Source organism: Oncorhynchus keta, chromosome 22 (assembly GCF_023373465.1).
Source record: "Oncorhynchus keta strain PuntledgeMale-10-30-2019 chromosome 22, Oket_V2, whole genome shotgun sequence".
Classification (NCBI taxonomy): domain Eukaryota; kingdom Metazoa; phylum Chordata; class Actinopteri; order Salmoniformes; family Salmonidae; genus Oncorhynchus; species Oncorhynchus keta.
The window spans coordinates 3,268,359-3,295,172 of NC_068442.1; the positions used below are offsets into that span (position 1 = coordinate 3,268,359).

The 26,814-nt window shown below is 42.9% G+C and overlaps 2 protein-coding genes across 2 annotated transcripts in view; one reads left to right on the forward strand and one right to left on the reverse strand.

Moving 5' to 3' along the window:
- Positions 1 to 3,747: 3,747 nt before the first annotated feature.
- LOC118400875 (YY1-associated factor 2) lies at positions 3,748 to 10,207 on the reverse strand. Its single transcript, XM_035797857.2, has 4 exons — positions 10,005 to 10,207; positions 9,554 to 9,679; positions 8,677 to 8,829; positions 3,748 to 5,354 (listed from the first exon to the last, which is right to left on the reverse strand). Exons 1-4 carry the CDS (start codon positions 10,028 to 10,030, stop codon positions 5,111 to 5,113), a joined length of 549 nt encoding a protein of 182 aa, XP_035653750.1. The 5' UTR covers positions 10,031 to 10,207; the 3' UTR covers positions 3,748 to 5,110.
- A 3,225-nt stretch (positions 10,208 to 13,432) lies between these two features.
- Positions 13,433 to 26,814, forward strand: part of LOC118400874 (periphilin-1-like) — a 37,234-nt gene continuing 23,852 nt past the window's right edge. Inside the window, exons 1-5 of the mRNA XM_035797856.2 lie at positions 13,433 to 13,451; positions 13,626 to 13,674; positions 16,431 to 16,495; positions 16,732 to 16,968; positions 17,170 to 17,240. Of these exons, the coding sequence (XP_035653749.1) occupies position 13,674; positions 16,431 to 16,495; positions 16,732 to 16,968; positions 17,170 to 17,240 (374 nt within the window). The 5' untranslated portion in view covers positions 13,433 to 13,451; positions 13,626 to 13,673. The remainder of the gene's footprint in view (positions 13,452 to 13,625; positions 13,675 to 16,430; positions 16,496 to 16,731; positions 16,969 to 17,169; positions 17,241 to 26,814) is intronic.

A 26,814-nucleotide genomic window follows, 5' to 3' on the forward strand; every position in this document is an offset into this window, starting at 1 on the left:
TCACTCTTTTTGGAAGGCTTTCCGCTAGATGTTGGAACATTGCTGTCAGGATGTTCAGCCACAAGAGCATTAGTGATTGATTGATGTTGGGCGATTTGGCCCGACACGCAGTCGGCGCTCCAATTCATCCCAAAGTTGTTGCCACAAAGTTGGAAGCATAGAATCATCTAGAATGTCATTATAAGCTGTAGCATTAAGATTTCCCTGCACTGGAGCTAAGGGGCCTAGCCCAAACCATGGAAAACAGCCCCAGACCATAATTCCTCCACCAGTCTTTACAGTTGACACTATGCAGTCGGGCAGGTAGCATTCTCCTGGCATCCGCCAAACCTAGATTCGTCTGTCAGACTGCCAGATGGTGAAGCATGGTTCATCACTCCAGAAAAAGTGTTTCTACTGCTCCAGAGTCCCATGGCGGCGAGCTTTACACAACTCCACCCAGAGCTTGGCATTGAGCATGGTGATCTTAGGTTTGTGTGTGGCTACTCGGACATGGAAACCCATTTCTTGAAGCTTCCGACATACAGTTCTTGTGCTGACTTTGCTTCCAGAGGAAGTTTGGACTCAGTAGTGAGTGTTGCAACCCAAGGACAGTCAATTTTTACACAGTTCAGCGGGCCCGTTCTGTGAGCTTGTGTGGCCTACCTCTTCGTGGTGAGCAGTTGTAGCTCCTAGACATTTCCACTTCACAATAGCAGCACTTACAGTTGACCAGGGCAGCTCTAGCAGGCCAGACATTTTACAAACTGACTTATCGGAAAGGTGGCATCCTGGCATGTTAAGTCACAGAGTTCTTCAGTACGGGCCATTTTACTGTCAATGTTTGTCTATGGAGATTGCATGGCGGTGTGCTCGACTTTATACACCCGTCAGCAACGGGTGTGGCTGAAATAGCCGAGTCCACTTATTTGAAGGGGTGTCCAAATACACACAAAAAAAGTATGGCCAAAAGTATGTGTGTGTATCTGAGTGTCTGGAAAGCACCCATTGGCTTGCAGGACAAGTTGAACTATGATCAAATAGCTTCCTACAAGATACTAGCTAGCTAAATACCTTAGTAATTAGATATGAAGGAAAGAGATTTGGAAACATTAGCCTTATAAACATCTGCAATACAATACCACCTCATGTATACCAGTGTACACATTTCTAACATACATGAACTAAAATAAACCTATTTATTATATATATATATACACACATACATACATACATACATACATACATACATACATACATACATACAGTGGGGCAAAAAAGTATTTAGTCAGCCACCAATTGTGCAAGTTCTCCCACTTAAAAAGATGAGGCCTGTAATTTTCATCATAGGTACACTTCAACTATGAGACAAAATGAGAAAAAAAGCCAGAAGAATCACATTGTAGGATTTTTAATGAATTTATTTGCAAATTATGGTGGAAAATAAGTATTTGGTCAATAACAAAAGTTTCTCAATACTTTGTTATATACCCTTTGTTGGCAATGACAGAGGTCAAACATTTTCTGTAAGTCTTCACAAGGTTTTCACACTATTGCCGGTATTTTGGCCCATTCCTCCATGTAGATCTCCTCTAGAACAGTGATGTTTTGGGGCTGTTGCTGGGCAACACGGACTTTCAACTCCCTCCAAAGATTTTCTATGGGGTTTGAGATCTGGAGACTGGCTAGGCCACTCCAGGACCTTGAAATGCTTCTTACGAAGCCACTCCATTGCCTGGGCGGTGTGTTTGGGATCATTGTCATGCTGAAAGACCCAGCCACGTTTCATCTTCAATGCCCTTGCTGATGGAAGGAGGTTCACTCAATCTCACGATACATGGCCCCATTCATTCTTTCCTTTACACGGATCAGTCGTCCTGGTCCGTTTGCAGAAAAACAGCCCCAAAGCATGATGTTTCCACCCCCATGCTTCACAGTAGGTATGGTGTTCTTTGGATGCAACTCAGCATTCTTTGTCCTCCAAACACGATGAGTTGAGTTTTTACCAAAGTTATATTTTGGTTTCATCTGACCATATGACATTCTCCCAATCTTCTTCTGGATCATCCAAATGCTCTCTAGCAAACTTCAGACGGGCCTGGACATGTACTGGCTTAAGCAGGGGGACACGTCTGGCACTGCAGGATTTGAGTCCCTGGCGGAGTAGTGTGTTACTGATGGTAGGCTTTGTTACTTTGGTCCCAGCTCTCTGCAGGTCATTCACTAGGTCCCCCCGTGTGGTTCTGGGATTTTTGCTCGCCGTTCTTGTGATCATTTTGACCCCACGGGGTGAGATCTTGCATGGAGCCCCAGATCGAGGGAGATTATCAGTGGTCTTGTATGTCTTCCATTTACTAATAATTGATCCCATAGTTGATTTCTTCAAACCAAGCTGCTTACCTATTGCAGATTCAGTCTTCCCAGCCTGGTGCAGGTCTACAATTTTGTTTCTGGTGTCCTTTGACAGCTCTTTGTTCTTGGCCATAGTGGAGTTTGGAGTGTGACTGTTTGAGGTTGTGGACAGGTGTCTTTTATACTGATAACAAGTTCAAACAGGTGCCATTAATACAGTTAACGAGTGGAGGACAGAGGAGCCTCTTAAAGAAGAAGTTACAGGTCTGTGAGAGCCAGAAATCTTGCTTGATTGTGGGTGACCAAATAGTTATTTTCCACCATAATTTGCAAATAAATTCATTAAAAAAATCCTACAATGTGATTTTCTGGATTTTGAAGTGTACCTATGATGACAATTACAGGCCTCATCTTTTTAAGTGGGAGAACTTGCACAATTGGTGGCTGACTAAATACTTTTTTTGCCCCACTGTGTGTGTGTGTATATATATATATATATATATATATATATTGTTTTAAAACATTTTATTTTACCACCTTTTTCAATCTTGTCTCATCCCTGCAATTCCAACAGGTTTGGGAGAGGCATGCGTCCTCTGAAACATTACCCGCCAAACAGCTCTTCTTAATAACCCGGCCCCTTAACCCAGAAGCATCGATGTGTCAGAGAAAACACTGTTCAACTAACGACAGAGTCAGCCTGCAGGCATCCAGCCCACCACAAGGGGTCGCTAGAGCGCAAAGAGCCAAGTAAAGCCACCTGGGCCAAACCGTCCCCTAACCCAGACAACGCTGGGCTAATTTTGCACCGCCCTATGGGACTCCCAGTCAAGGCCGGTTGGGACACAGCCTGGGATCTAACCCGGGTCTGTAGTGACGCCTCAAGCACTGCGACGCAGTGAATCATAGACCGCTGCGCCACTCAGGAGGCCCATAAAGACCAATTTCTAACAAAATTCCCAAGCATGTCAAGTTATCCAGACTCTAGTAGATACAGTACTTGTAAATAGGTTCTAATAATAATAATAATAATATATGTTTAGCTCGCTTTTAGACTTACAGTCATGTGTGCATACATTCTACGATACAGTACCCTGGCGTTACAAGCGCCATGCTCTAAACTGAGCCACAGAAGGACCACATTTATAAAAATGAGGGCCATCCATGAATATCCCAAATAGTCTCCTGTGTGAGGAGCTTAGGCTGCATTTAAGTAGGCAGCCCAATTCAGATGTTTCTTCCACTCATTTTATTTTATTTTTTACATCTGATCTTTTTCAGAGCTGATCTGATTGGTCAAAAGACCAATTAATGGAAAAAAATATCTGAAATTGGTTACCCGTGTAAACACAGCCATAAAAGTATATGGTTAAGACCCATCTGCCATCCACTGAGCACAAATGGAGGAAACTCAAGTCTGACTGATGAACCTATCAGTTTAGTTTTATTTCATATTTTCAATATAAACCACTGTTGGATGACAGCATGCTTGACTCTACAAACTGTGGAAGAGAAGCATACTTCTTATCAATATTCTCAATTTTGAATCAAACATTAAATAGTAACGCAATAATTGAGATGCTCATTGATGTACATATGACAACATGGCTGGCTATAACCAGTAACATAAAGCAGTGATATGATTCAGTAACATGTGCAGTAAAATTTTGGCCAAACTGAAATGCTTTATAAAACAATGGTCCCGTTTCCCAGACACAGATTCAGCTGACTGTTGGACTAAGAAGAATGTTCAATGGAGATTCTCCATTCAAAGTGATTAGTCAAGGACTACTCTGTATCTGGGAAACTGGTCCAATAGCTTCTCATTAATTAATGCACACCATATGCCAGCAGGTGCAATCTGCTGCTAACAAAATTAATCTTTGTCAATCTACAATCAAGAGATGGACCACTCGCTTCACATTTATTCTCTCATAATTAGGGTTGTTGCAAATTTTGGTAACTTTACCAGGTTTTCCAGTTCTCTCAGTTGGAGGAATCCTGAATTTCCTACTTATTCTCTGAGTCGGGGAATCGTCCAGGTGATTTCTGGAAAACCTATGGATTTTGGGTAAGTTACCAGAATTTTGCAACCCTACTCATAATGCATATTCATATTCCTCTGTAGCTAAAGCACTCTCTTATTCTGCAATAGTCCACATTGGTAAGAGACAGAAACCAACCAACCACTAAGTGTGTGATGAGGGATGACACGATAACACTGAGGTGTTGTAAGTAAATACCATCAGATCCCGTGGCATCACTCAGCTAGCTGTGCATGCAAGGCAGGGTTCATTCAACACAGTCAAGACTCAGCTTCAGTTCAGTTCACTCAGGCCATGGTCGTTTTCATTAGGGCACACCATAACAAAAGGTTTTCAAACTTTGTGCAACAGAAAACAAACATGATCGTTTCTTATTTATTGGATAAGTCCAGGTATTACCTTCCAGTTTCAGTCTATTTTCTTCTGCTTGCTGCCGACTGAACACGACCCAGATATTGGCTGAAACCAATTTGTTGATGATACACAGCGTCCCCCCAGCACCAGCCTCATAATACATACATTTTATTTTATTATTATTTCTTTTTTTACAATGTGTGCATGTTGAAATGTTGGGTTGGAGTGTGGGGTGATGGATATGGGGGACACATAAGGGTGTATGTAGCGTTGGGTGTAATCTTGCATGCCAGACTTGTATGTAATATTCAGAGACACACTTGTCTGGTTCCACAAGACTATGTTAGGTGAGGAGGGAGGAAATGGAAGAGAGAGGGAGATTAGTGACTCTCGCTGTTAACTGAGGACCCCTCCCCCCGCGGCGAGGACGACCGGGACACCCCCCTTTCAGTGTTGTCAGAACTGGTGTTGCCGCTCTGGCTGTGCTGGTCTGCCGAGGCGGCACTGGAAGGAGTGGAGGCGGGCTTGGTTTTCTCCTTAAAGTCTGTGATTATGACCGTCAGGTCACCCACCGTTACCTCTAGGTGTTGGGCACTGCTCCGGTCCACGTTTTTTAACCTGGGCCTGGGATGGGGACAGAGAAGTATGGATGGATATATAGTAGGCATCGTAAGTGTTCATCCCCTTGGATTTAGTCATATTTTACTGTCTTACAAAGTGGAATTGGAATGTATTTAATTGTAAATTGTCAAAGAACTACACAAAACTCTCAACATATTAAAGACATCTTCCTAATACTGAGTTGCCCCCACATGTAAAATCTAGGCCCAGAATGATACTAGTATTTCAAAAGTTTCCATGGCAAAAAACAAATACATGAAGCAGACCAATCTTGGGTGGGTCCTTAAAAACCTGCTGTAAAATAGTGTGCTATAGCTTGGAAAATAAATCAAGTGACTCTGGATGACAACATAAGGTTTGTTTCCAACATTAGGGCTGTTTTCCTAAAGAAGTTTCGGCCTTAGTAAAATCGGTGCACAAATTACAAATCAGAGGTGCTAAGTACTCTAACACGGAACCCAAACCGGCTGCGCGAGTGTACCATCGTGAGCTATCGTGCATAAATGTATTTTGTCCCCCTACACCAAAGGCGATCACGACACGCAGGTTAAAATATCAAAACAAACTCTGAACCAGTGACATTAATTTGGGGACAGGTCGAAAAGCATTAAATATGTATGGCATTTTAGCTCGTTAGCTTGCACTTGCTAGCTAATTTCTCCTGGGATATAAACATTGAGTTGTTATTTTACCTGAAATGCACAAGGTCCTCTACTCCGACAATTAATCCACAAATAAAACGGCCAACCGAATCGTTTCTAGTCATCTCTCCTCCTTCCAGGCTTTTTCATCTTTGAACTTATATGGTGATCGGCATCTAAACTTTCATAGTATTACCACGATGACCGGCAAAACAGTTTGTCTTTCAATCATCCACATGGGTATAACCAATGAGGAGATGGGAGAGGCAGGACTTGAAGCGCAATCTGCGTCAGAAATAGGAGTTCTATTTTAGCCCTTGGCATCGTAGACGCTCGTTGGCGCAATAATTGAATAACATGTATTTCTACATTTATTTTTGTGGCGCTCACGCACACGACTGTCCGGTCTGGTCAGCATGTGAGCCCTAAATCTAACATTTTCACATTATTTATGCTCTGCCAAGGTGTTGGTGATCATAGCTAGACAGCGATTTTTAAGTATTGACATTATAGCAGATTTAAGTCAAAACTGTACCCCTGAGCAGTCTCCTTCCTGTCCTGCAGCTCAGTTCGATTGCATCTTTGATTTGTCTGGGTGGTTTAATACATCATCCACGCTTAAAGAGATATTCAGTGTCTGATTTGTTATTGTTACCCATCTACCAATCACTGCCCTTCTTTGAGGCTTTTGAATAGCTCCCTGGTATTTTAGTTTCATCTTTGCTTGAAATGCAATGAGGGACCTTAGATGTACACTACCGTTCAAAGGTTTAAGGTCACTTAGAAATGTCCTTGTTAAAAAAACAATTTTAAAACAAACTTTTTTTGTCCATTAAAATATCATCAAATTGACCAGAAATACAGTGTAGACATTGTTAACGTTGTAAATTACTATTGTAGCTGGAAACTGCTGATTTATAATGGATTATCTACATACGTGTACAGAGGCCCATTATCAGCAACCATCACTCCTGTGTTCCAATTGCATGTTCTGTTAGCTAATCCAAGGTTATAATTTTAAAAAGGCTAAGTGATCATTAGAAAACCCTTTTGCAATTATGTTAGCACAGCTAAAAACTGTTGTTCTGATTAAAGAAGCAATAAAACTGGCCTTCTTTAGACTAGTTGAGTATCTGGAGCATCAACATTTGTGGTTTTGATTACAGGCTCAAAATGGCAAGAAACAAGACCTTTCTTCTGAAACTCAGTCTATTTTTGTTCTGAGAAATGAAGGCTATTCCATGCGAGAAGTTGCCAAGAAACTGAGGATCTCGTACAGACGCCTCAAGTCCTCAACTTTGAGCTTCATTAAATAGTACACGCAAAACAACGTCTCAACGTCAACAGCAAAGAGGCGACTCCAGGATGCTGGCCTTCTAGGCTGAGTTGCAAGGCAAAAGACATATCTCAGACTGGCCAATAAAAAGAAAAGATGGGCAAAAGAACAGACACTGGACAGAGGAACTCTGCCTGGAAGGCCAGCATCCCAGAGTCACCTCTTCACTGTTGACATTGAGACTGGTGTTTTGCGTGTACTATTTAACGAAGCTGCCAGTTGAGGACTTGTGACGTATCGTTTCTCAAACTAGACACTGAAATGTACTTGTCCTCTTGCTCAGTTGTGCACCGGGGCCCCCCACTCCTCTTTCTATTCCGGTTAGAGCCAGTTTGCGCTGTTCTGTGAAGGGTGTAGTACACAACGTTGTACGAGATCTTCATTTTCTTGGCAATTTCTTGCATGGTATAGCCTTCATTTCTCAGAACAAGAATAGACTGACGAGTTTCAGAAGAAAGTACCTTGTTTCTGGCCATTTTGAGCCTGTAATCGAAACAACTGATGCTGCAGATACTCATCTAGTCCAAAGAAGGCCAGTTTTATTACTTCCAATCAAAACAACACTTTTCAGTTGTGCTAACATAATTGCAAAAGGGTTTTATAATGATCAATTAGCCTTTAAAATTTATAAAATTGGATTAGCTAACACAACATGCCATTGGAACACAGAAGTGATGGTTGCTGGTAATGAGCTGTACACCTATGTAGATATTCCATAAAAACAAATTCTGCCATTTCCAGCTACAATAGTCATTTACAACATGAACAATGTCTACACTGTATTTCTGATCAATTTCCTGTTATTTTAATGGACAAAAAACAAACAACAAAAAAAGAGGGGATTTTCTTTCAAAAACAAGGACATTTCTAAGTGACCCCAAACTTTTGAACAGTAGTGTATGTATCGGGATGTCATTTGTTGTTTATTCCGGATCTAATTTAGGCTTGCCTCAACAAAGAGGGTGAATACTTAAGCAAAGTCTATATAGCGGTTATAAAAATAGGTAAATATTAGTACACACTTTGAATGTTCTTTTCACTTCAACATTAGTGTATCTTGTGTAGATCAATAAATAAATAAAAACAATTAAATATATTTCAAATCCACTTTGTAACGCAACAAAATGTAGGGGGAAAAAAAAGAGGGGGTGAATACTGATACCCACTGTATATTGTCATTAATAGAACAGGATGAGAGTCAATAGTAGTCAATAGTATGGATAGTCACTTGGAACCTGTAAATGATTTTGATAGAATGTAATAATCATAATAAAATGAGATGATTAAAATATTCGCCAACATTCATAGTATCTTTGCGAATATGTTGTTCAAACAGTTCCCTCCTTACCTCGTCTTCTTGTGGCTGTTCTTTTTCTGTGTTGGTTCCTTTTCACTCTTCTCTTTCTCCGATTTCTCCCTCTTCTCTTTTTTGGGTTGTGTGGGTGAAGCAAACTGTGCAGTGACTTGCTGGGCAACCATTTGGGAGACAGGGCGAGGCTTCCTAGAAACAGATGAGTGATTATTAACATTGGACATTAGGCCATGAGCAGCAGGTACATACATATATATATGCACTGCATATTTATGCACATTGACTCGTTTTTCTAGATTTCTAGTGTATGATGAATTGTATGCATGGGGAAAAACTATCATAAGGAAGCACACTGCACATAGACAAATGCTGCATAGCGACAACATATTGAGGGTACAGGAACGCATACACCTGACATTTGTGCTCAGTGGGTTAAGTTCTGTGCATGGCTCTGGACATCTTGAGAAATGTTCATTTAGAAGGGTTTAAACTTGTCGTTTTATCCCTTTATTGATAAAAACAACATTTGACACAATCTGTCAGACGAACTACACCATAGAATCTGTCAAATGATGTCCCCATAATAGAAATGTCTCACTCAAAACAACCACTTGAATTAGGGCAACAATTAGAATGATTTATGAATAATCTGCACAATAGGTTTACATCCAAAAGTCAAACTGTCTGGACATCATCTTTGATCTTCTTCCCTGTCATCACTAGTTACCACAGCCACAAGGTTATAAACCAGCATATTTCTTTAATATGTTCTTAAAATGTGATTTTAAACTTAATCTCAACCACACTGCTAACCTTAAATAAAGACCAAAAAGCAAATGTTTATTTTCATAAATAGTTAAGATATAGACTATTTAGACTTGTGGCTGTGGTATCTAGTGGAAACCCTTCTTACCGTGTTGACGTTCCCTTTCTGACATCGCACATCATACACTTGAAAGCTTCGGCGGTGTTCCTGAAAGTACATACGCTACAGTCCCAGTAGGCATCGTCAGAAGAGGGTTTGGGTTGCCGCTTCGGCCTTCAAAACACACACACACACACACACACACACACACACACACGATAAGGGGAGCGACACTGTCAGCATAGCCATTTTAGGTAACATTCATTGATGTGTATTTGTACAAAAAACATAATACAAATGACTCTCATTTGAGCCGTATGGTCAGATTTACGAGGTAAAACTCTTCTATTTGACACACGGTGGCCCCGGCATAAAAGAGCCAGTCAGCCGCCATGAAGCTACAATGTAGCTAGCGCTACGCATCCATTGGTCGTACCCTATGTTTACAAGTGTTCATCACATTTTCTGGTCATTTTTCTAGATAAATATGTAATTTTACCTTGTGGGGCTCTTCTTGTCTCCCATCGTATAAAACCTTTATTTGTTTGAACTCAATATAGATTAATTTGACGGGGAAATTACCAACGCCGCTCTCTGCTGTCGTAGAACTCCAGTGGAAGGCTGATGATCACGTGGCAACGCCTACCCAATCACTCTCTCAAGGCACTCAAAGCACCCCTTGCCGACACACTCTAAACGGACCGGTCCCGCCCATCACACGTTTTTATTGGTTGAGGTGCATTCGCATTACCCACGCTCGACACAACGTAACATGTTTGTGCAGCGTTCACAAAAACGGGGAACTCAGAAACATCTGATTTCCGACTTCAGATTGTTGAAGACATCTGGGAACTCGAAAAAAAAAAACAGTTCCGACTGCGAAAATTCGTTTCAAATGGTCATCAATCTCGGAATTCCAACTCCGGACCTCGGGCCTCTTTCTCGAACTCCAACCTGAAAATCACAGAAGTCATGATTTCACCTCGTATTTTTCCGAGCCCCGGTTATCTTGAGTTATGTACTTTGCTAAATATGCATTTCGAACGTATAATTACAATTCCATATATTTTTAAACACTTTTAAAAGTTTCATAAAATAAGAAAAACAGTATCAGCTTGCCCCCCCAAAAAATGCTAGTTTGCCACACTAACTAGCTAATTAGCAGTCTAACATTACATCACAGGTTTATAGAAGAACGTATAACAATACACACAATTGTTTTCTAATCTATTTTTGGGTAAATCATTTTTGTTGACTGTAAAAACGTTTTATACATCCTTTTCACACGTTGAAATGTTTTGTTTACTCCGTTGCCATGGTCACGCTGATCGTCACCCTTGGTGTTGAGTTTGCGGTTTTCCTTCAAAATAAAAGTCCCCAATTGAAAGCGTCGCAAACCGACACATAGAGCTTAATCGTGCCATATTTGGACTAGACAATGTTAAACAAGTTTGGAATGTTGTTACATGTTTTTTTTAATAATTACAAACAGTAATTAATTCGTTTGACAATGGACAGTCATCTGTCATTGGCTGTTTGGGAATTGACGGCAACATTGTATTGACGCCTTATAATGAGTCTGAACAAAATGTATGGAGTTTAGTCTTTTAATTTCTTCAAAACAGCAAAACTATTTACTGGGACTGCATAGGATACTATAAATAGCAAGAGACTAAACAAACAAGAAATGTGTGTGTCAGTGAGTGAGTGAGAGAGAGTGAGAAGGTGTGTGACATGACAGTGTTCATGATGTGGCCTTACATTAAAAAGCACATGCTGTCCTTTACTTGGTTTTGTGACAGCAACCCTACAAATGACTCCTGATCTTGCGTCTTCTGTAGCCACTCTTTAAATTGACTTACTTCTTCATTACGTACATTAAAATAAATAACAACAATATTTGTATTAACTACAACTAAAATATTCTACAACTAAAAGTACAATTAAAACTTTCAGCATTCCATTAATCAGTTGGTGTGGGGGGGAGGTACCCATAGGTGTGCGGATGAGGGTTTTCTTTTTGAAGGTACCAAAGATGTTTATCACTAACCCAAGACAGTTCATCTGTGTCGTTTACAGTGGGAGCAAATAAAGCATACTGGGCAGAACAAGCAAGGAGGTGGGTAAAGCCAAGCACAAGCTAGCGAGGTCCTATTTGGGCTTTTTAGCATGTATTTGCATATTTCCGTTAGGGAACGCCTCCTCTGTGAAGTATCTGTGTGGACAAATTCAATTCGACCTGCTAGTCTTTCTAAACAACGCAATTTTATAGAAATGTGTAGAATGCCTCTCCCATTGGACTTCCTCTCACTACCACATAGTCCCTGTGATGTATCTGGGTTAAAGCCCTTCTGTCTGTTAACCCGCTTTTGACCGCACTCGCCTGGCTGAGGCATTCTGACTCTATCCAATCACCACACTCAATGCTGTTGACCAATGACGAAATGGGGTTTCGGCTAACTCGTTTCGGGGGACAAGACGAATTCTGCAACGAAAGTTGGCGGTTTGAGTTTTGAAGTTGAGTCTTTGCCCGGCAAAGGATATATAAGTTATCACGTACGAGTCTTTGTGCCGAATACATTACAGTTGTCAAGCTTATGGGCATGTGGCAGCAGTGTGTAGGAGGCAATCTGCTAGGTGTGAGAAGTGTGCAGAAGATATTGATATGCCATGCATGAGACAAAGGAATGTGTAGCGGTATGTGTTAATTGTAGGGGTGCCCATGGGGCTGGGGATCAGAAATGTTCAGTGCGAGAGGCAGGTTCAGGTTTCCAGGGTTAGTAGTGCAGAAGTTGTCAAATGCTGAGGCAATGAAGAATGTAGAGGGAGATGGGAGGGATCCTGCAAAGATTTCTACCAACAAGTGATTTATTTATTTTTTATTTATTTAACTAGGCAAGTCAGTTAAGAACAAATTCTTATGTACAATGACAGCCTACCAGGGAACAGTGGGTTAACGGCCTTGTTCATGGGCAGAACGACAGATTTTTACCTTGTCAGCTGAGGGATTCGATCCAGCAACTTTTCAGTTACTGGCCCAAGGCTCTACCTGACACCCCAATATATGTTTCAGTCAGATTGGATTTTTAGCTTTAATAGCAATGGTTAGAGTCTCTGAAATTGAGGTTGTCGTGGCAGCTGCAGAGGTATTTGGTTGTGCGAGACTTGACATCCGAAGAGTGTGTTAAGTGGTGGTATCCCGTCCTTTCAGGCTGTTGGCCCGAAGTAGGCCAAAATATTTTGAAATTGTGGAGTATGATGTTTATTTATTTATTATAAAAAATAAAAATTGTGAGTATAGTGTTAGATGGTAGGGTATTTGCTTATTTTATTATTATATATATTTTTATTCAAGCTAAGTTTAATTAAAGTGTTAAACTTTGGACACCAACCGCCGCCGAAGACAAAAAGGTCTAAGAAGAAGATAGGCGGCGGTAAACTCCGCGTAACATACTGCACTCCGCCAATCAAACACCGACGAGGAAGAGGTTGAATTTTACTCGTGGTGTTTGTTGTCAAATGTTGCACATGCAGAGAGCGTTGGAACTGTATAAAAAAAATCAACCACTTTATCGCAAAAAGTGCAAAACTACCTGTTAATACACAGAGCACGTTCAGCTGGTAAGTTCGTTTTTCCTAGCAACAACAGCTTCAGTGTACGCTAGCTAGCATTGGCCAGCATCTCTTTGCAAGCTAGCTAGGCTAACTTCAGCATCTATCCAATTGTTTGTACATTATTAGCTAGAGACACTATCATTGCAATTGACTTGGGATGTTCATATAGAAACATTATTAATCGTCAGGGTCGAATTCATTACACAGACTGTTGCGAAACGTTTCTTAAACGGAAGCAAACGTAATTAAACGGAGGGCCCTAGCTGCCTGAATTCTGTCGTTAGAAATTGTGTGCCGTAATTATTAACGTTACACCCCAGCGGTAATTCAGGTAGGTCCTTCTGTTTAAGAGACGTCGTAATGAATATGCCCCAGTTGATTTTGTTTTACATGTGCAATTTTTCGTTCTGTGTCTTGTATCCTAGTTTTTGAATATCAACCACATTTGTGTCAATACACTCCATAGACAACTCAATATTTCCTAAATATTCATCAATATTTGCAGGTTTTACATTCTCCAAGTCTCACATCGAGGAGCCCTTCAGCAACTTGGAGTAAGTTAGCTACAGCTCTCCCACACTCTACTACAGTAACTGAAAAATCAGTGTGCACAATATGAAGGGACAGTCGTACTGTAACCCTGATGCCTAGCTCCGATACTTTAATAGTTTGATTTGCGATCTGTTTGTCAGAGTATAAACGTTACTTAAGTCTCCCTAGTGCACACACTACACTGCCTGTACACACTGCACAAAGTTACTATCTAAGGAGGAATTCATGTGCTTGTGGGAAACTGGGTATTCCGACATGATTGTGTTTAGTTGCATTTGAAGTCGGACCAATTCTTCAAGCTAGCTTGATCTCAGTGCAAACTCTGTCTCCAATTTAACAGTTCACAGGCGAAACGTCAGGGATTTAGTTGCCGACTTTAGGATTACAGCTTCTTGTCACACAAGTAGGGCTGTCGTGGTGACCGTATTACCGTATTCATGATCAAACATTGAATAAGTGAACCTTTCAAAGATTCACTTAAGTTTTTTTTAATGAGAGAGATACAAATCTAATGAGAAATTTGAACAAACCTTACAGTTGAGCAAAGTATTTAAACAAATGATTCATGCATTCAAGTCTGGGGGAAAAAATCCCTCCTTGCCATTACAAACCAAACGACTAAAAGCTTAATCCTACTCACTGATATATCTTAAAAGCATTACGACAAATTAAAGTTATGAAGAGTATTTTCCAAATTATTCCTATAAAGTGTTTATTGTCCTAAAGTTGCAGCTTTCTATGGGAATAATTATTAAAGTTGGATTCTATGCTATACTCATTCACAGATTTATTATGAGTGACAAAATACAGTTGAAGTCGGAAGTTTACATACACTTAGGTTGGAGATATTTCACTTATAATTCACTGTATCACAATTCCAGTGGGTCAGAAGTTAACATACACCAAGTTGACTGCGCCTTTAAACAGCTTGGAAAATTCCAGAAAATGATGTCATGACTTGAGAAGCTTCTGATATGCTAATTGACATCATTTGAGTCAATTGGAGGTGTACCTGTGGATGTATTTCAAGGCCTACCTTCAAACTCAGTGCCTCTTTGCTTGACATCATGGGAAAATCAAAAGAAATCAGCCAAGACCTCAGAAAAAATGGGTTCAAAAGTATCTATTTCCACTGTAAAACGAGTTCTATATCGACATAACTTGAAAGGCCGCTCAGCAAGGAAGAAGCCGCTGCTCCAAAACCGCCATTAAAAAAAGCCAGACTACGGTTTTCAACTGCACATGGGGACAAAGGTCATACTTTTTGGAGAAATGTCGCCTGGTCTGATGAAACAAAAATAGAACTGTTTGGTCATAATGACCATCGTTATGTTTGGAGGATTAAGGGGGAGGCTTGAAGCACGGGGGTGGCAGCATCCTGTTGTGTGGGTGCCTTGCTGCAGGAGGGGGGACTGGTGCACTTCACAAAATAGATGGCATCATGAGGGGGGGAAATTTATGTGGAGATATTGAAGCAATATCTCCAGACATCAGTCAGGAATTTAAAGCTTAGTTGCAAATGGGTCTTCCACATGGACAATGACCCTAAGCATACTTCTAATATTGTGGCAAAATGGCTTAAGGACAACAAAGTCGAGGTATTGGAGTGGCCATCACAAAGCCCTGACCTCAATTCTATAGAAAATGTGTGGGCAGAATTGAAAAAGCGTGTGAGAGCAAGGAGACCTTCAAACCTGACTCAGTTACACCAGCTCTGTCAGGTGGAATGGGCCAAAATTCACCCAACCTATTGTGGGAAGCTTGAGGAAGGCTACCTGAAATGTTTGACCCAAGTTAAACAATGTATAGGCAATGCTACCGAATACTAATTGAGTGTATGAACACTTCTGACCCACTGGGAATGTGATGAAAGAAATAAAAGCTGAAATAAATCACTCTACTATTATTCTGACATTTCACATTCTTAAAATAAAGTGGTGATCCTAACTGAATTTTTACTTGGATTGAATGTCAGGAATTGTGAAAAACTGAGTTGAAATGTATTTGTCTAAGGTATGTAAAACTTCCAATTTCAACTGTATGTTCTGCCACAAGAAGTGAAATTGGGCAAACAATGCCAAGATGGAAAAATCTAATGAGGAGAAGAAAATAAAAAAACTCAGGCTGCAGCTGAGTAAAGCTTGTGAAAAAGATTATGTTGTTGGCTTAGGCCTATATCCATATTATTCTATCAACATGCAACCTACCTACAACACCTATAGTAGCCTAAGCCTAATAAGGGAGGTGAAAATGTGAATCCGTTTATAATGATCCAGTTCTGAGGACAGCCGAGTTGCTCTGCAGCCAATGATTTTTACAACCCATCGCATGAGCACAGTCAGTGAGGTTCGTTGACTGCGTTACTCGTTCTAGACTGTGGAGCCCAAATAATGCCATACGAAGGAGGAATGAGACGTCTTTTACTTTTACCTGCTCCTCAAACCCGTTTTGTTGTCGTCTTTTGGTCAAAAAAAGTTGAAAGGTCAGTGGCGAAAGGTCACAACTTGACAACTCTTGTAACAACATTTTCTTTGAGTTTCACCACTTGTAATTATGACTTGGAGGGTCGTTCAAGTGAAACTTCCCAGTTGGAACTCCGAACTTCTGATTACTCCGACATTATGTGAACGCCGCATTAGTTTACATACTTGTTTGAAATGGCAGCTACTTGTGGACAATTAACACATTTTAGTTTGCGTCACCTTGTGTTAATTATTGTCATGGCTGTGATTGTATGCTTGTTGTCCCTCACTTGCAGTGGCGTACAGGCGAGACCGAAGCCGAATCAGAGAGGCCACCGATGAGCATATTTCAGAGAGAGCTGTAAGTGACTGGTCATTCTAGCACTTTGCACAATGCACTCTTTGGGCAGACGGTGACGATTATTTTCACGTATGTATTGTCATCACATGAGTGTTTATTAGGCCATCGACCATCCTTCATGGAGTTGTCAATGTAAATAGATGTACAACTTATTCATTCGTGCCTAGAGTAGATTTTTCTCTCTGCACTTGTGTTTTTGAAATAAACTAATCCATGTTGTTATGCTTCTTGTTTAGGGAACGTACCAGAGAGTTGTGAATGTTGTCGAGAGGAGGACTGCTGTGACAAGACCGGAGCAAGAATATGACAGAGAATTTGAATATGAAACCAAGCGGTATGGTGGTGTTCAAAGTTACCATGACGATGACCAGATAGGATACCCTAGCGACAACATTCACACAGGAAGTGATCGTGGATACCATGGTGACGTGGTAGGCAGCATCCGAGGGAGGAACTCCCCATCTCCCCGAAAGGTCGGTATAAAGCTTTATCATGACCATTGTCATATTGATCTCAGAAAAGTACGATTTAGTTTACTTTCTTTGCAGTTGGACTAATATAAAACGGACCATTTAGATGGTAGCCTAGCTGTTGAATGTATGTTGATTGTCAGTAGATTGTATTTTTCAGCAGTCTATTATTCACACGTTTCAACACATGCTCTTTGTATGCAGGAGGACTACAGGGATCCATACTACAGGGGATCCAGAGTTGATTCTCAGATGGGCCGTCAAGGAGGGATGAGGTAATTCAGGCTTGACCACATCTATAAGATTGAGAGACGTTGAGTAATACTTTGTTATTGACCTGTTTAAAATACTGTGATGGTTCTATTCTATGAACCACCAGATGGCAGCAGAGTTCTACATTTCTGAAGCCACCATAATGATTTAAGATTAGGATCACTTTATTGGTCAATTGCACACAAGGTCCCCTCCGAAAGACACAAGTATATACAGGTTTTGGAGTGGTGCGGGGGACTGCCACACTGGGCAGCATTTTGAGCAGCATTTTTCAAATCATGTATGTGCCTTTGTTTAAAGCACAACTTCTAGCATTGATTAAACTCTCAATTTTTTGCTTTTTAATTATTGCAGCTCGTTAGGCAGTGAAAACGTTCCACAGGGTTGCTGGCCCATGTTGACTCTAATACTTCCCACGGTTGTGTCAAGTTGGCTGGATGTCCTTTGGGTGGTGGACCGTTCTTGATACACATGGGAAACTGTTGAGCGTGAAAAACCCAGCAGCGTTGCAGTTCTTGACACAAACCGGTGCGCCTGGCACCTTATACCATACCCTGGTCAAAACCACTTACATTTTTTGTCTTGCCCATTCACCCTCTGAATAGCACACATATGCAATCCATGTCTCAAGACTTAAAAATCCTTCTTTAACTTGTCTCCTCCCCTTCATCTTCACTGGTTTGAAGGGGATTTAACAAGTGACACCAATAAGGGATCATAGCTTTCACCTGGTCAATCTGTCATGGAAAGAGCTAGTGTTATTAAGGTTTTATATACTCAGTGTAAATCCCCACTCAAGATATTACATTTGACATATATCGCACAGTCACTGATTTTGAAGAGGGATTGAAAACACACTGAAGCTAATTTGCCAACCTGTCTCTGAGGTATTGGGCGGGAAAGACTGAGAGTAGGTTCTTGGCTCGTTTCATACCATATTCCACTTATCAACCACCAGATTCCTTCCCTTGGGGTGCTTGTCAGCCAGACCCCACACAGAGCACAGCTAAATCCCGTAGATCTCCTCTGCCCCTGTGCTGCCGAGACAGCCGTCTAGCAGTGACCCAATACAGAGTGCCACCAGTTCACAGGCCAAGACCCACCCCTCCCCATTCACTCCTAACCAAGTGTCATACCAGACTCCAGACAGGGACAAAGGGCACCAGTGTCAACTCATTGAGCCAACAAGGCTAAACCCCCACAGGAAAACCATCTGGGCCGCCAGCCCCTCCCTCTCCAGCCAGACAACCTCCACCACACTCTCGGCTCTCCTCAGACTCTCTGTACAGCGTACACACTCTCTATGCTGTCTTCTGTGGGAGAGCAAGCTAACTATGGTCTAGTTTCTCACCTCTTCCTTCATTACTGCCACCAGTCCAGTTATTTTCACGATCCATAGTATGACACCTCACACCTTTATCACCGACATTTGCAATTCTGTCTCCCACATTGGTTCTAGTTGGTTCACCATTGTCATTCAGCTCCCTTGACTTGTTGGCAATGGAGCCTAAAAGAGAGACTCGTGGTGTGGTTTTGACAGGGCAGCAGGCGGGCATCTGGGTCCATTTTTCCGCCGTTAGTGTGGTAAAGAGGTTGACTGGAGGCCTCACCCTTGCAGTGTAGTCCACAAGAAGCAGCGGTCAGGAACTCTTTGTTGGGTCTCTCTCACCTGGCCGGAGGTGATGAAGACTGAGGTGGCCAGACACCAGACAAACAGCAAGGCCTCCCCAGCACCACACCCTTATCCCTTTCCCCTCAACACAAGACAGAGTCCCGGGCCTGGGGGCTGCTGTTCATGGGCCTTCACTCGACTCCGACATATACATTTTGAGGGGGGGGGGGTGCACACTGCAGGTGTGCCTTTGCAATAGAGGCAGGTGGGTGGCGGCGGGTGGATTGCTCAATCTGCTCCGTTGTGGAGCTCTTGACCTCATGCGATGATAGCAGATGAGTGAAATGGGAAGCCCATTAAGTGCACTCATATTATATTTGTGCACAAGGCTGATTGCATTTGATATATTATTGATTTCACTATTCAGGAAGATGAGAGGGAGGCATTGGCTGTAATAACCTCATGACTAAAACCAATTACCTAGATTGATATTGGGGTTTATGTTATTTGTTTTCAAAATGAGTTAATTTCATGTTTAATTTGTTTGTGTAACACTTTCAATGTAATGGATTGGCTTTAACGGCATGACCTTGTAGAGGGAGGCTACGTATTCCCTGTGTAGAGGCTTTGGTCAAAGGTAGTGCACTATAGGGAATAGGGTGTCATTTAGGATGCTGACCTTGTAGAGAGACACTCTCTCAGAACCTCTTGAATACTTTCTAGCTTAGTCAGGCCAGGGTCATCCTTTTCCCCCTCTGGTATTCTGCAGTTGTCTTTCTTCCTGGACCTGAAAGAGCTTGTATTTAATTTTCCTGTTATTGCAGGTGGGACTGTGACACCCAGTTGCTTCGACTCTTGTTTTTTTTTTGGTTACTCTTGCTCTCAGATCAGCGTTTCCTTCTCTTTGGTTTGTAAGGATATAACCTGCGTTTAGAGAACCTGTTCCTATGCTTGGAAGAACAGCTTTGAAGATGCAGCTATAGACATACTTAATCAACAATTACAACTAGGACATTTCTTTAAGATGACATTTTATGTATAGCGACCACAGAATTCCTTTTTCATAGCTTTCTTATGGAAAGACGCAAGGTGAGTTTTTAAGGTGGAATCCATCACATTTATTTATTAAGCCCTTTTTACATCGGCAGAAGTCACGAAGTGCTAAACAGAGACCCAGCCTAAAACCCCAAACAGCAAGCAATGCAGATGTAGAAGCACTGCAGATGTAGGATCAACTCACTGCAACAGTGGTAATAAACTTTATTTGGCAGGCTGAACCTTGGCTACTTCAAACGGGCCTGGGGGCGTAAATGCTGGAGGCCTTATTAGGCCTGATCTTTGTTTGGGACATGGCCCTCGAAGTTCAAGCAGGGGTCATGAAAACCAGGTGCCGGCTGGTTGGTTAATTTATACAGTTGCGGCCAAATATATTAGCGTCTTTGCACTTTTCTTAAAGGCAGAGTATTAGCTATTTCTTAAGTCCAGAAACGCATATAATAGTAACTTCCTGCACCCCAAGCACCTGCTTACCATGTACAGTAGGCTACAGGCAATATGATCCTCCACCTTGTGAATCATATAAATTACTATCTTGCATTCAAGGCTTTCTTTGTGGTTTTTATATGTGGAGAGCATAAATTGTACAATTGTAAATGAACAGACTTTTTCAAGTTAGAACCAAGTAAAGTCCATTATCTGCTACCTGGACATGAAATAATTCCCCATTTCTTGAAAAATAAGTTGAAATCGAAGTTTTGGTCTCCACACCTTTTAGATTTTCAACATTGCAGAACCAAATGTATTTTAGTACATTTTGAAGTTTGCAATTTATTATTTATAAAATAAAGATAGATGTCATGGGCAGAATTATTGGGGCCCCGGAGCTAGTATTTGGTTGCATAGGCTTTGGCAAAGAGAACTACAGACAAACGGTTCTTGTACCCATCAATGTGCTTACTGCACCTTTTTTATTGGCAATTTGGCCTAGTTTTCAGCAGCAAACTGCTCTAATTCTTCAACGTTTGAGGAGTGCCCTCCGCCAACTGCTGTTTTCAGTTCTTGCCATAGTGTTGGGATGTGATTCAGATTTGGACTCTTCGCTGGCCACTGGTTACGAAAGTTATTTTATGCTCCGGGCATTTTTTTCCCAATCCCACAAAAATCACAATAACGAGCCTTTGCAAAGCTTTCACTCTTGTCACTCAAACCTATTCCAGCGTCTGCCTGCCAGCTGTAAATCTTTGCCTTTGTGTGTGTGTGTGTGTGTGTGTGTGTGTGTGTGTGTGGTCAACCTATGCTTCAAAGGGGAGTAGTAGGTCAACTGTAGCCTACTGACAACGTTACAAGTGTAATTCAGAAATTAGGGAGAGATGTTTTAATTAGAGAATAAGGAATTAGACTTTTTCAATGCTAGGTAGGGATACTATAGTTATCACGTTTTCACATTGGATTTATTAACTAAAAAAGGTAAGATGTGTTTTTAATTATAGTGCTTCTCTGCACACACAAGCTTGTTAACATTAGACCAGAGCAAGCTAAAACCAACTCGGAGGTTCGGAAGACATAAAACAAATTTCTCCATAAAAGCCGTTCCTCCGTAGGTATGACTCTGTGGCCTAATTCAGATAATGCATGTCATACAGTACCTTCAGAAAGTATTCACACCCCTTTTTTTTCTCCACATTTTAGTTGTTACAGCCTGAATTTAAAATTGATTGTAATTGAGATGTTTTGGTCAGTGGCCTACATACGATACCCCATATTATCAAAGTGGAATTATGTTTTTTGTCATTTTCCAAATGAATTAACAATGAAAAGCTGAAATCTCTTGGGTGAATAAGTATTCAACCCCTTTGTTAAGTCGAGCCTAAATAATCAGGAGTAAACATCTGTGTGCAATCGTCGTGTTTAACATGATTTTTGTGAATGACTACCTCATCTCTAACCCAAACATACAATTATTTGTAATGTTGAGCACTGAGTTCATATTCAACCACAAAGACCAGGGAGGTTTTCCAATGCCTAGCAAAGAAGAGCACCTATTGGGTAAAAAAAAAGACATACAGTACAAGTCAAAAGTTTGGACACACCTACTTATTCAATGGTTTTTCTTTATTTGTACTATTTTCTACATTGTAGAATAATAGTGAAGACATTAACTCTGAAATAACACACATGGAATAATGTAGTAACCAAAGAACTGTTTAACAAATCAAAATATATTTTAGATTCTTCAAAGTAGCCACCCTTTGCCTGGATGACAGTTTTGCAACGCTCTTGACATTCTCTCAACCAGCGCCATGAAGAATGCTTTTCCAACCGCCTTGAAGGATTTCCCACATATGCTGAGCACTTGTTGGCTGCCTTTTCTTCACTTTGCGGTCCAACTCATCCCAAACCATCTCAATTGGGTTGAGGTCGGGTGATTGTGGAGGCCTGGTCATCTGATGCAGCACTCCATCACTCTCCTTGGTCAAATAGCCATTAGCTGACAAGGTAGAAATCTGTCGTTCTGCCCCTGAGCAAGGCAGTTAACCCTATGTTCCCCAGACGCCGAAGACGTGGATGTCGATTTATGGCAGCCCCCTCGCACCTCTCTGATTGAGGGGTTAGGTTATATGCCAAAGACACATTTCAGTTGAATGCATTCAGTTGTACAACTGACTCGGTATTCCCCTTTCCATTATACAGCCTGGAGGTGTGTTGGGTTATTCTCCTGTTGAAAAACATGATAGTTCCACTAAGCGCAAACCAGATGGGATGGCGTATCGCTGAAGAATGCTGTGGTAGCCATGCAGTTAAGTGTGCCTTGAATTCTAAATAAATCAGTGTCAACAGCAAAGCACCCCCACACATCACACCACCTCCATGCTTCACGGTGGGAACCACACATGCAGAGATCCGTTTACCTACTCTTTGTCTCACAAAGACACAGTGGTTGGAACCAAAATGCCTGATTCATGCAGTCTCCTCTGAACAGTTGTTGAGATGAACCGCCAGGGTGCCATAAATACGGGAAGTGTATACCACAAAGAGAAAGAAGAGGCACTCTTGCACCGCAAACGGTTAACCATGACCTCTGTAGTTGGTCCCTGTATGGTGACAAAGTGTCTGCTGAACCAAGTGTGTACACGGGGAAAGAAGAAACACACCCTTGCGCTGCAAACGGTCTGGATCCATCTGGTCCCTGTACTGTCACCAAAGAGTGTCTGTAGCAGATCCTAGTCTGACCTTTGATGTGCCTGTACTGCACTCCAGCGCACCGGGACACTATGGAGAAGAAGCGCCGCAGATACTGCCTAAGCAGTTCTAGCTAGCTGTAAAAGAGGATTAGTTCTCCACTGTAATGTCCATGCAGAGGGAGAAAAGTGAGACATCACACCAGCCAAAGCAACGTTTCAAGTGATCAGAAATCAATTGTGAGCGCAAGAGGTGGTTGGCTGTGGCTAAATTTGACTATCTGGCTTGTGGCCAGGCTAGCTGCGTGCTCAACATGGCGACCTTGCTGCAAGTTCTTGGCCGAGCATGCTACCAAACCTATTGACTAGGATACAGAAATTCAAATCATCAAAGCTACAGAGCTAGCAATGAGACTCCCAGGTGATAGCAATGTAGCTAAGTACCTGATTAACAAAGACGACAATCACTTATTCTTTTGTCCATGGACCAAAAGGCAAATCGGCCTTCCAAATGACCAGGAGAAATTTACCGTGACCTGCTATAGATGGTTGGAAGGGCTCTGGTCAAGTTAAACTCAACCTCGCCAGATCTTCCTCCCGCTGTCCTAACCAGAAAGGACAGTGTTGACCTCGAACCCCCATTGTAAAGGAAATCCCTGGGCCCTTAGCCCTCCCTCCCTGACCTCCATGAGGTACCCAGAAGCTCCTGGGATCGTCCACAGTGCCTGTATGGTCATGGACAAAAAGACAGAGTAAGGATACATAGCCAGAGTAAAGTGAACACCCTCTGAAACCTAATGACAATGACACTGGTATTAAGATCGTCAAACCTATCGACCAGGACATGATCATTGAGTTCACCAAGGCCACAGAGAAAGCGATGATAGGCTCCCAGTTGATAGCTGAGGACCTGGGATGTGCCATGGGAGCAGCAGAGCGCCACCTTTGGCTCGCTGACTGAGCTGCCAAACTAGGAGAGGTTGGGCCTTCTGGATGCCCCGGTCAGCCTTAAGGGACTGTTTGGAGAAGATCCACCCAGATCCTGATCAACAAGTTCTAGCCTGCAGAGGAAGAGATCGAGGAGCTAGAGAAAGAGGTCGTGGAAGAGCCCATAGCCTGGATGGCCATGGTTCCCCGCAGGCATAGACGTTGTAGGCAGAAGAATACTACAGACCGCTCACTTACACACGCGCACACACAAGTGCCTGGTTTGGAATACGTTTTTGAAGTTGTTTGTCCCTGCAATTGAGTGTGAATGTTATTAGTTTTATCTAGTCCTAACAGTTTATAGGATGCATTCGACCTCAAGTTATCATTCAATCTTTGCAAAGGGTTTTACAACTGCATAAGTCCTTTGTAAGGTAGTTTTATTAGGGATGGTTGAGTCTGACTCATTAGAGGGGAAATGAATCATCTAGACTAATCTTTGGATTAGAACTACTTGGTTATAACATTTAACATTTAAGTCATTTAGCAGATTCTCTTATCCAGAGCGACTTACAAATTGGTGCATACACCTTATGACAACCAGTGGAACAGCCACTTGCATCTAAATCTTGTTGGGGGAGAAGGATTACCTACCCTTACTTACCCTATCCTAGGTATTCCTTGAAGAGGTGGGGTTTCAGGTGTCTCCGGAAGGTGGTGATTGACTCCGCTGTCCTGGCGTCGTGAGGGAGTTTGTTCCACCATTGGGGGCCAGAGCAGCGAACAGTTTTGACTGGGCTGAGCGGGAACTGTACTTCCTCAGTGGTAGGGAGGCGAGCAGGCCAGAGGTGGATGAACGCAGTGCCCTTGTTTGGGTGTAGGGCCTGATCAGAGCCTGGAGGTACTGAGGTGCCGTTCCCCTCACAGCTCCGTGGCGAGCACCATGGTCTTGTAGCGGATGCGAGCTTCAACTGGAAGCCAGTGGAGAGAGCGGAGGAGCGGGGTGACGTGAGAGAACTTGGGAAGGTTGAACACCAGACGGGCTGCGGCGTTCTGGATGAGTTGTAGGGGTTTAATGGCACAGGCAGGGAGCCCAGCCAACAGCGAGTTGCAGTAATCAAGACGGGAGATGACAAGTGCCTGGATTAGGACCTGCGCCGCTTCCTGTGTGAGGCAGGGTCGTACTCTGCGGATGTTGTAGAGCATGAACCTACAGGAACGGGACACCGCCTTGATGTTAGTTGAGAACGTCAGGGTGTTGTCCAGGATCACACCAAGGTTCTTAGCGCTCTGGGAGGAGGACACAATGGAGTTGTCAACCGTGATGGCAAGATCATGGAACGGGCAGTCCTTCCCGGGAGGAAGAGGAGCTCCGTCTTGCTGAGGTTCAGCTTGAGGTGGTGATCCGTCATCCACACTGATATGTCTGCCAGACATGCAGAGATGCGATTCGCCACCTGGTCATCAGAAGGGGAAAGGAGAAGATTAATTGTGTGTCGTCTGCATAGCAATGATAGGAGAGACCATGTGAGGTTATGACAGAGCCGAGTGACTTGGTGTATAGCGAGAATAAGAGAGGGCCTAGAACAGAGCCCTGGGGGACACCAGTGGTGAGAGCGCGTGGTGAGGAGACAGATTCTCGCCACGCCACCTGGTAGGAGCGACCTGTCAGGTAGGACGCAATCCAAGCGTGGGCCGCGCCGGAGATGCCCAACTCGGAGAGGGTGGAGAGGAGGATCTGATGGTTCACAGTATCGAAGGCAGCCGATAGGTCTAGAAGGATGAGAGCAGAGGAGAGAGAGTTAGCTTTAGCAGTGCGGAGCGCCTCCGTGATACAGAGAAGAGCAGTCTCAGTTGAATGACTAGTCTTGAAACCTGACTGATTTGGATCAAGAAGGTCATTCTGCGAGAGATAGCGGTAGAGCTGGCCAAGGACGGCACGCTCAAGAGTTTGAGAGAAAAGAGAGAAGGGATACTGGTCTGTAGTTGTTGACATCGGAGGGATCGAGTGTAGGTTTTTTCAGAAGGGGTGCAACTCTCGCTCTCTTGAAGACGGGAGGGACGTAGCCAGCGGTCAGGGATGAGTTGATGAGCGAGGTGAGGTAAGGGAGAAGGTCTCCGGAAATGGTCTGGAGAAGAGAGGAGGGATAGGGTCAAGCGGGCAGGTTGTTGGGCGGCCGGCCGTCACAAGACGCGAGATTTCATCTGGAGAGAGAGGGGAGAAAGAGGTCAGAGCATAGGGTAGGGCAGTGTGAGCAGAACCAGCGGTGTCGTTTGACTTAGCAAACGAGGATCGGATGTCATCGACCTTCTTTTCAAAATGGTTGACGAAGTCATCTGCAGAGAGGGAGGAGGGAGGGGGGGCGGATTCAGGAGGGAGGAGAAGGTGGCAAAGAGCTTCCTAGGGTTAGAGGCAGATGCTTGGAACTTAGAATGGTAGAAAGTGGCTTTAGCAGCAGAGACAGAGGAGGAAAATGTAGAGAGGAGGGAGTGAAAGGATGCCAGGTCCGCAGGGAGGCGAGTTTTCCTCCATTTCCGCTCGGCTGCCCGGAGCCCTGTTCTGTGAGCTCGCAATGAGTCGTCGAGCCACGGAGCGGGGAGGGAGGACCGAGCCGGCCTGGAGGATAGGGGACATAGGGAGTCAAAGGATGCAGTAAGGGAGGAGAGGAGGGTTGAGGAGGCAGAATCAGGAGATAGGTTGGAGAAAGTTTGAGCAGAGGGAAGAGAAGATAGGATGGAAGAGGAGAGAGTAGCGGGGGAGAGAGAGCGAAGGTTGGGACGGCGCGATACCATCCGAGTAGGGGCAGTGTGGGAAGTGTTGGATGAGAGCGAGAGGGAAAAGGATACAAGGTAGTGGTC

What these genes read in the sequence shown, in the direction of transcription:
- LOC118400875 (XM_035797857.2), bottom strand. Translation starts at nt 10,030, where the DNA reads ATGGGAGACAAGAAGAGCCCCACAAG. An exon ending in AGAAAGGGAACGTCAACACG is followed by an intron (nt 8,830 to 9,553) that starts GTAAGAAGGGTT and finishes ATCTGTTTCTAG; the next exon opens with GAAGCCTCGCCCTGTCTCCC. An exon ending in AACAGCCACAAGAAGACGAG is followed by an intron (nt 5,355 to 8,676) that starts GTAAGGAGGGAA and finishes TCCCCATCCCAG; the next exon opens with GCCCAGGTTAAAAAACGTGG.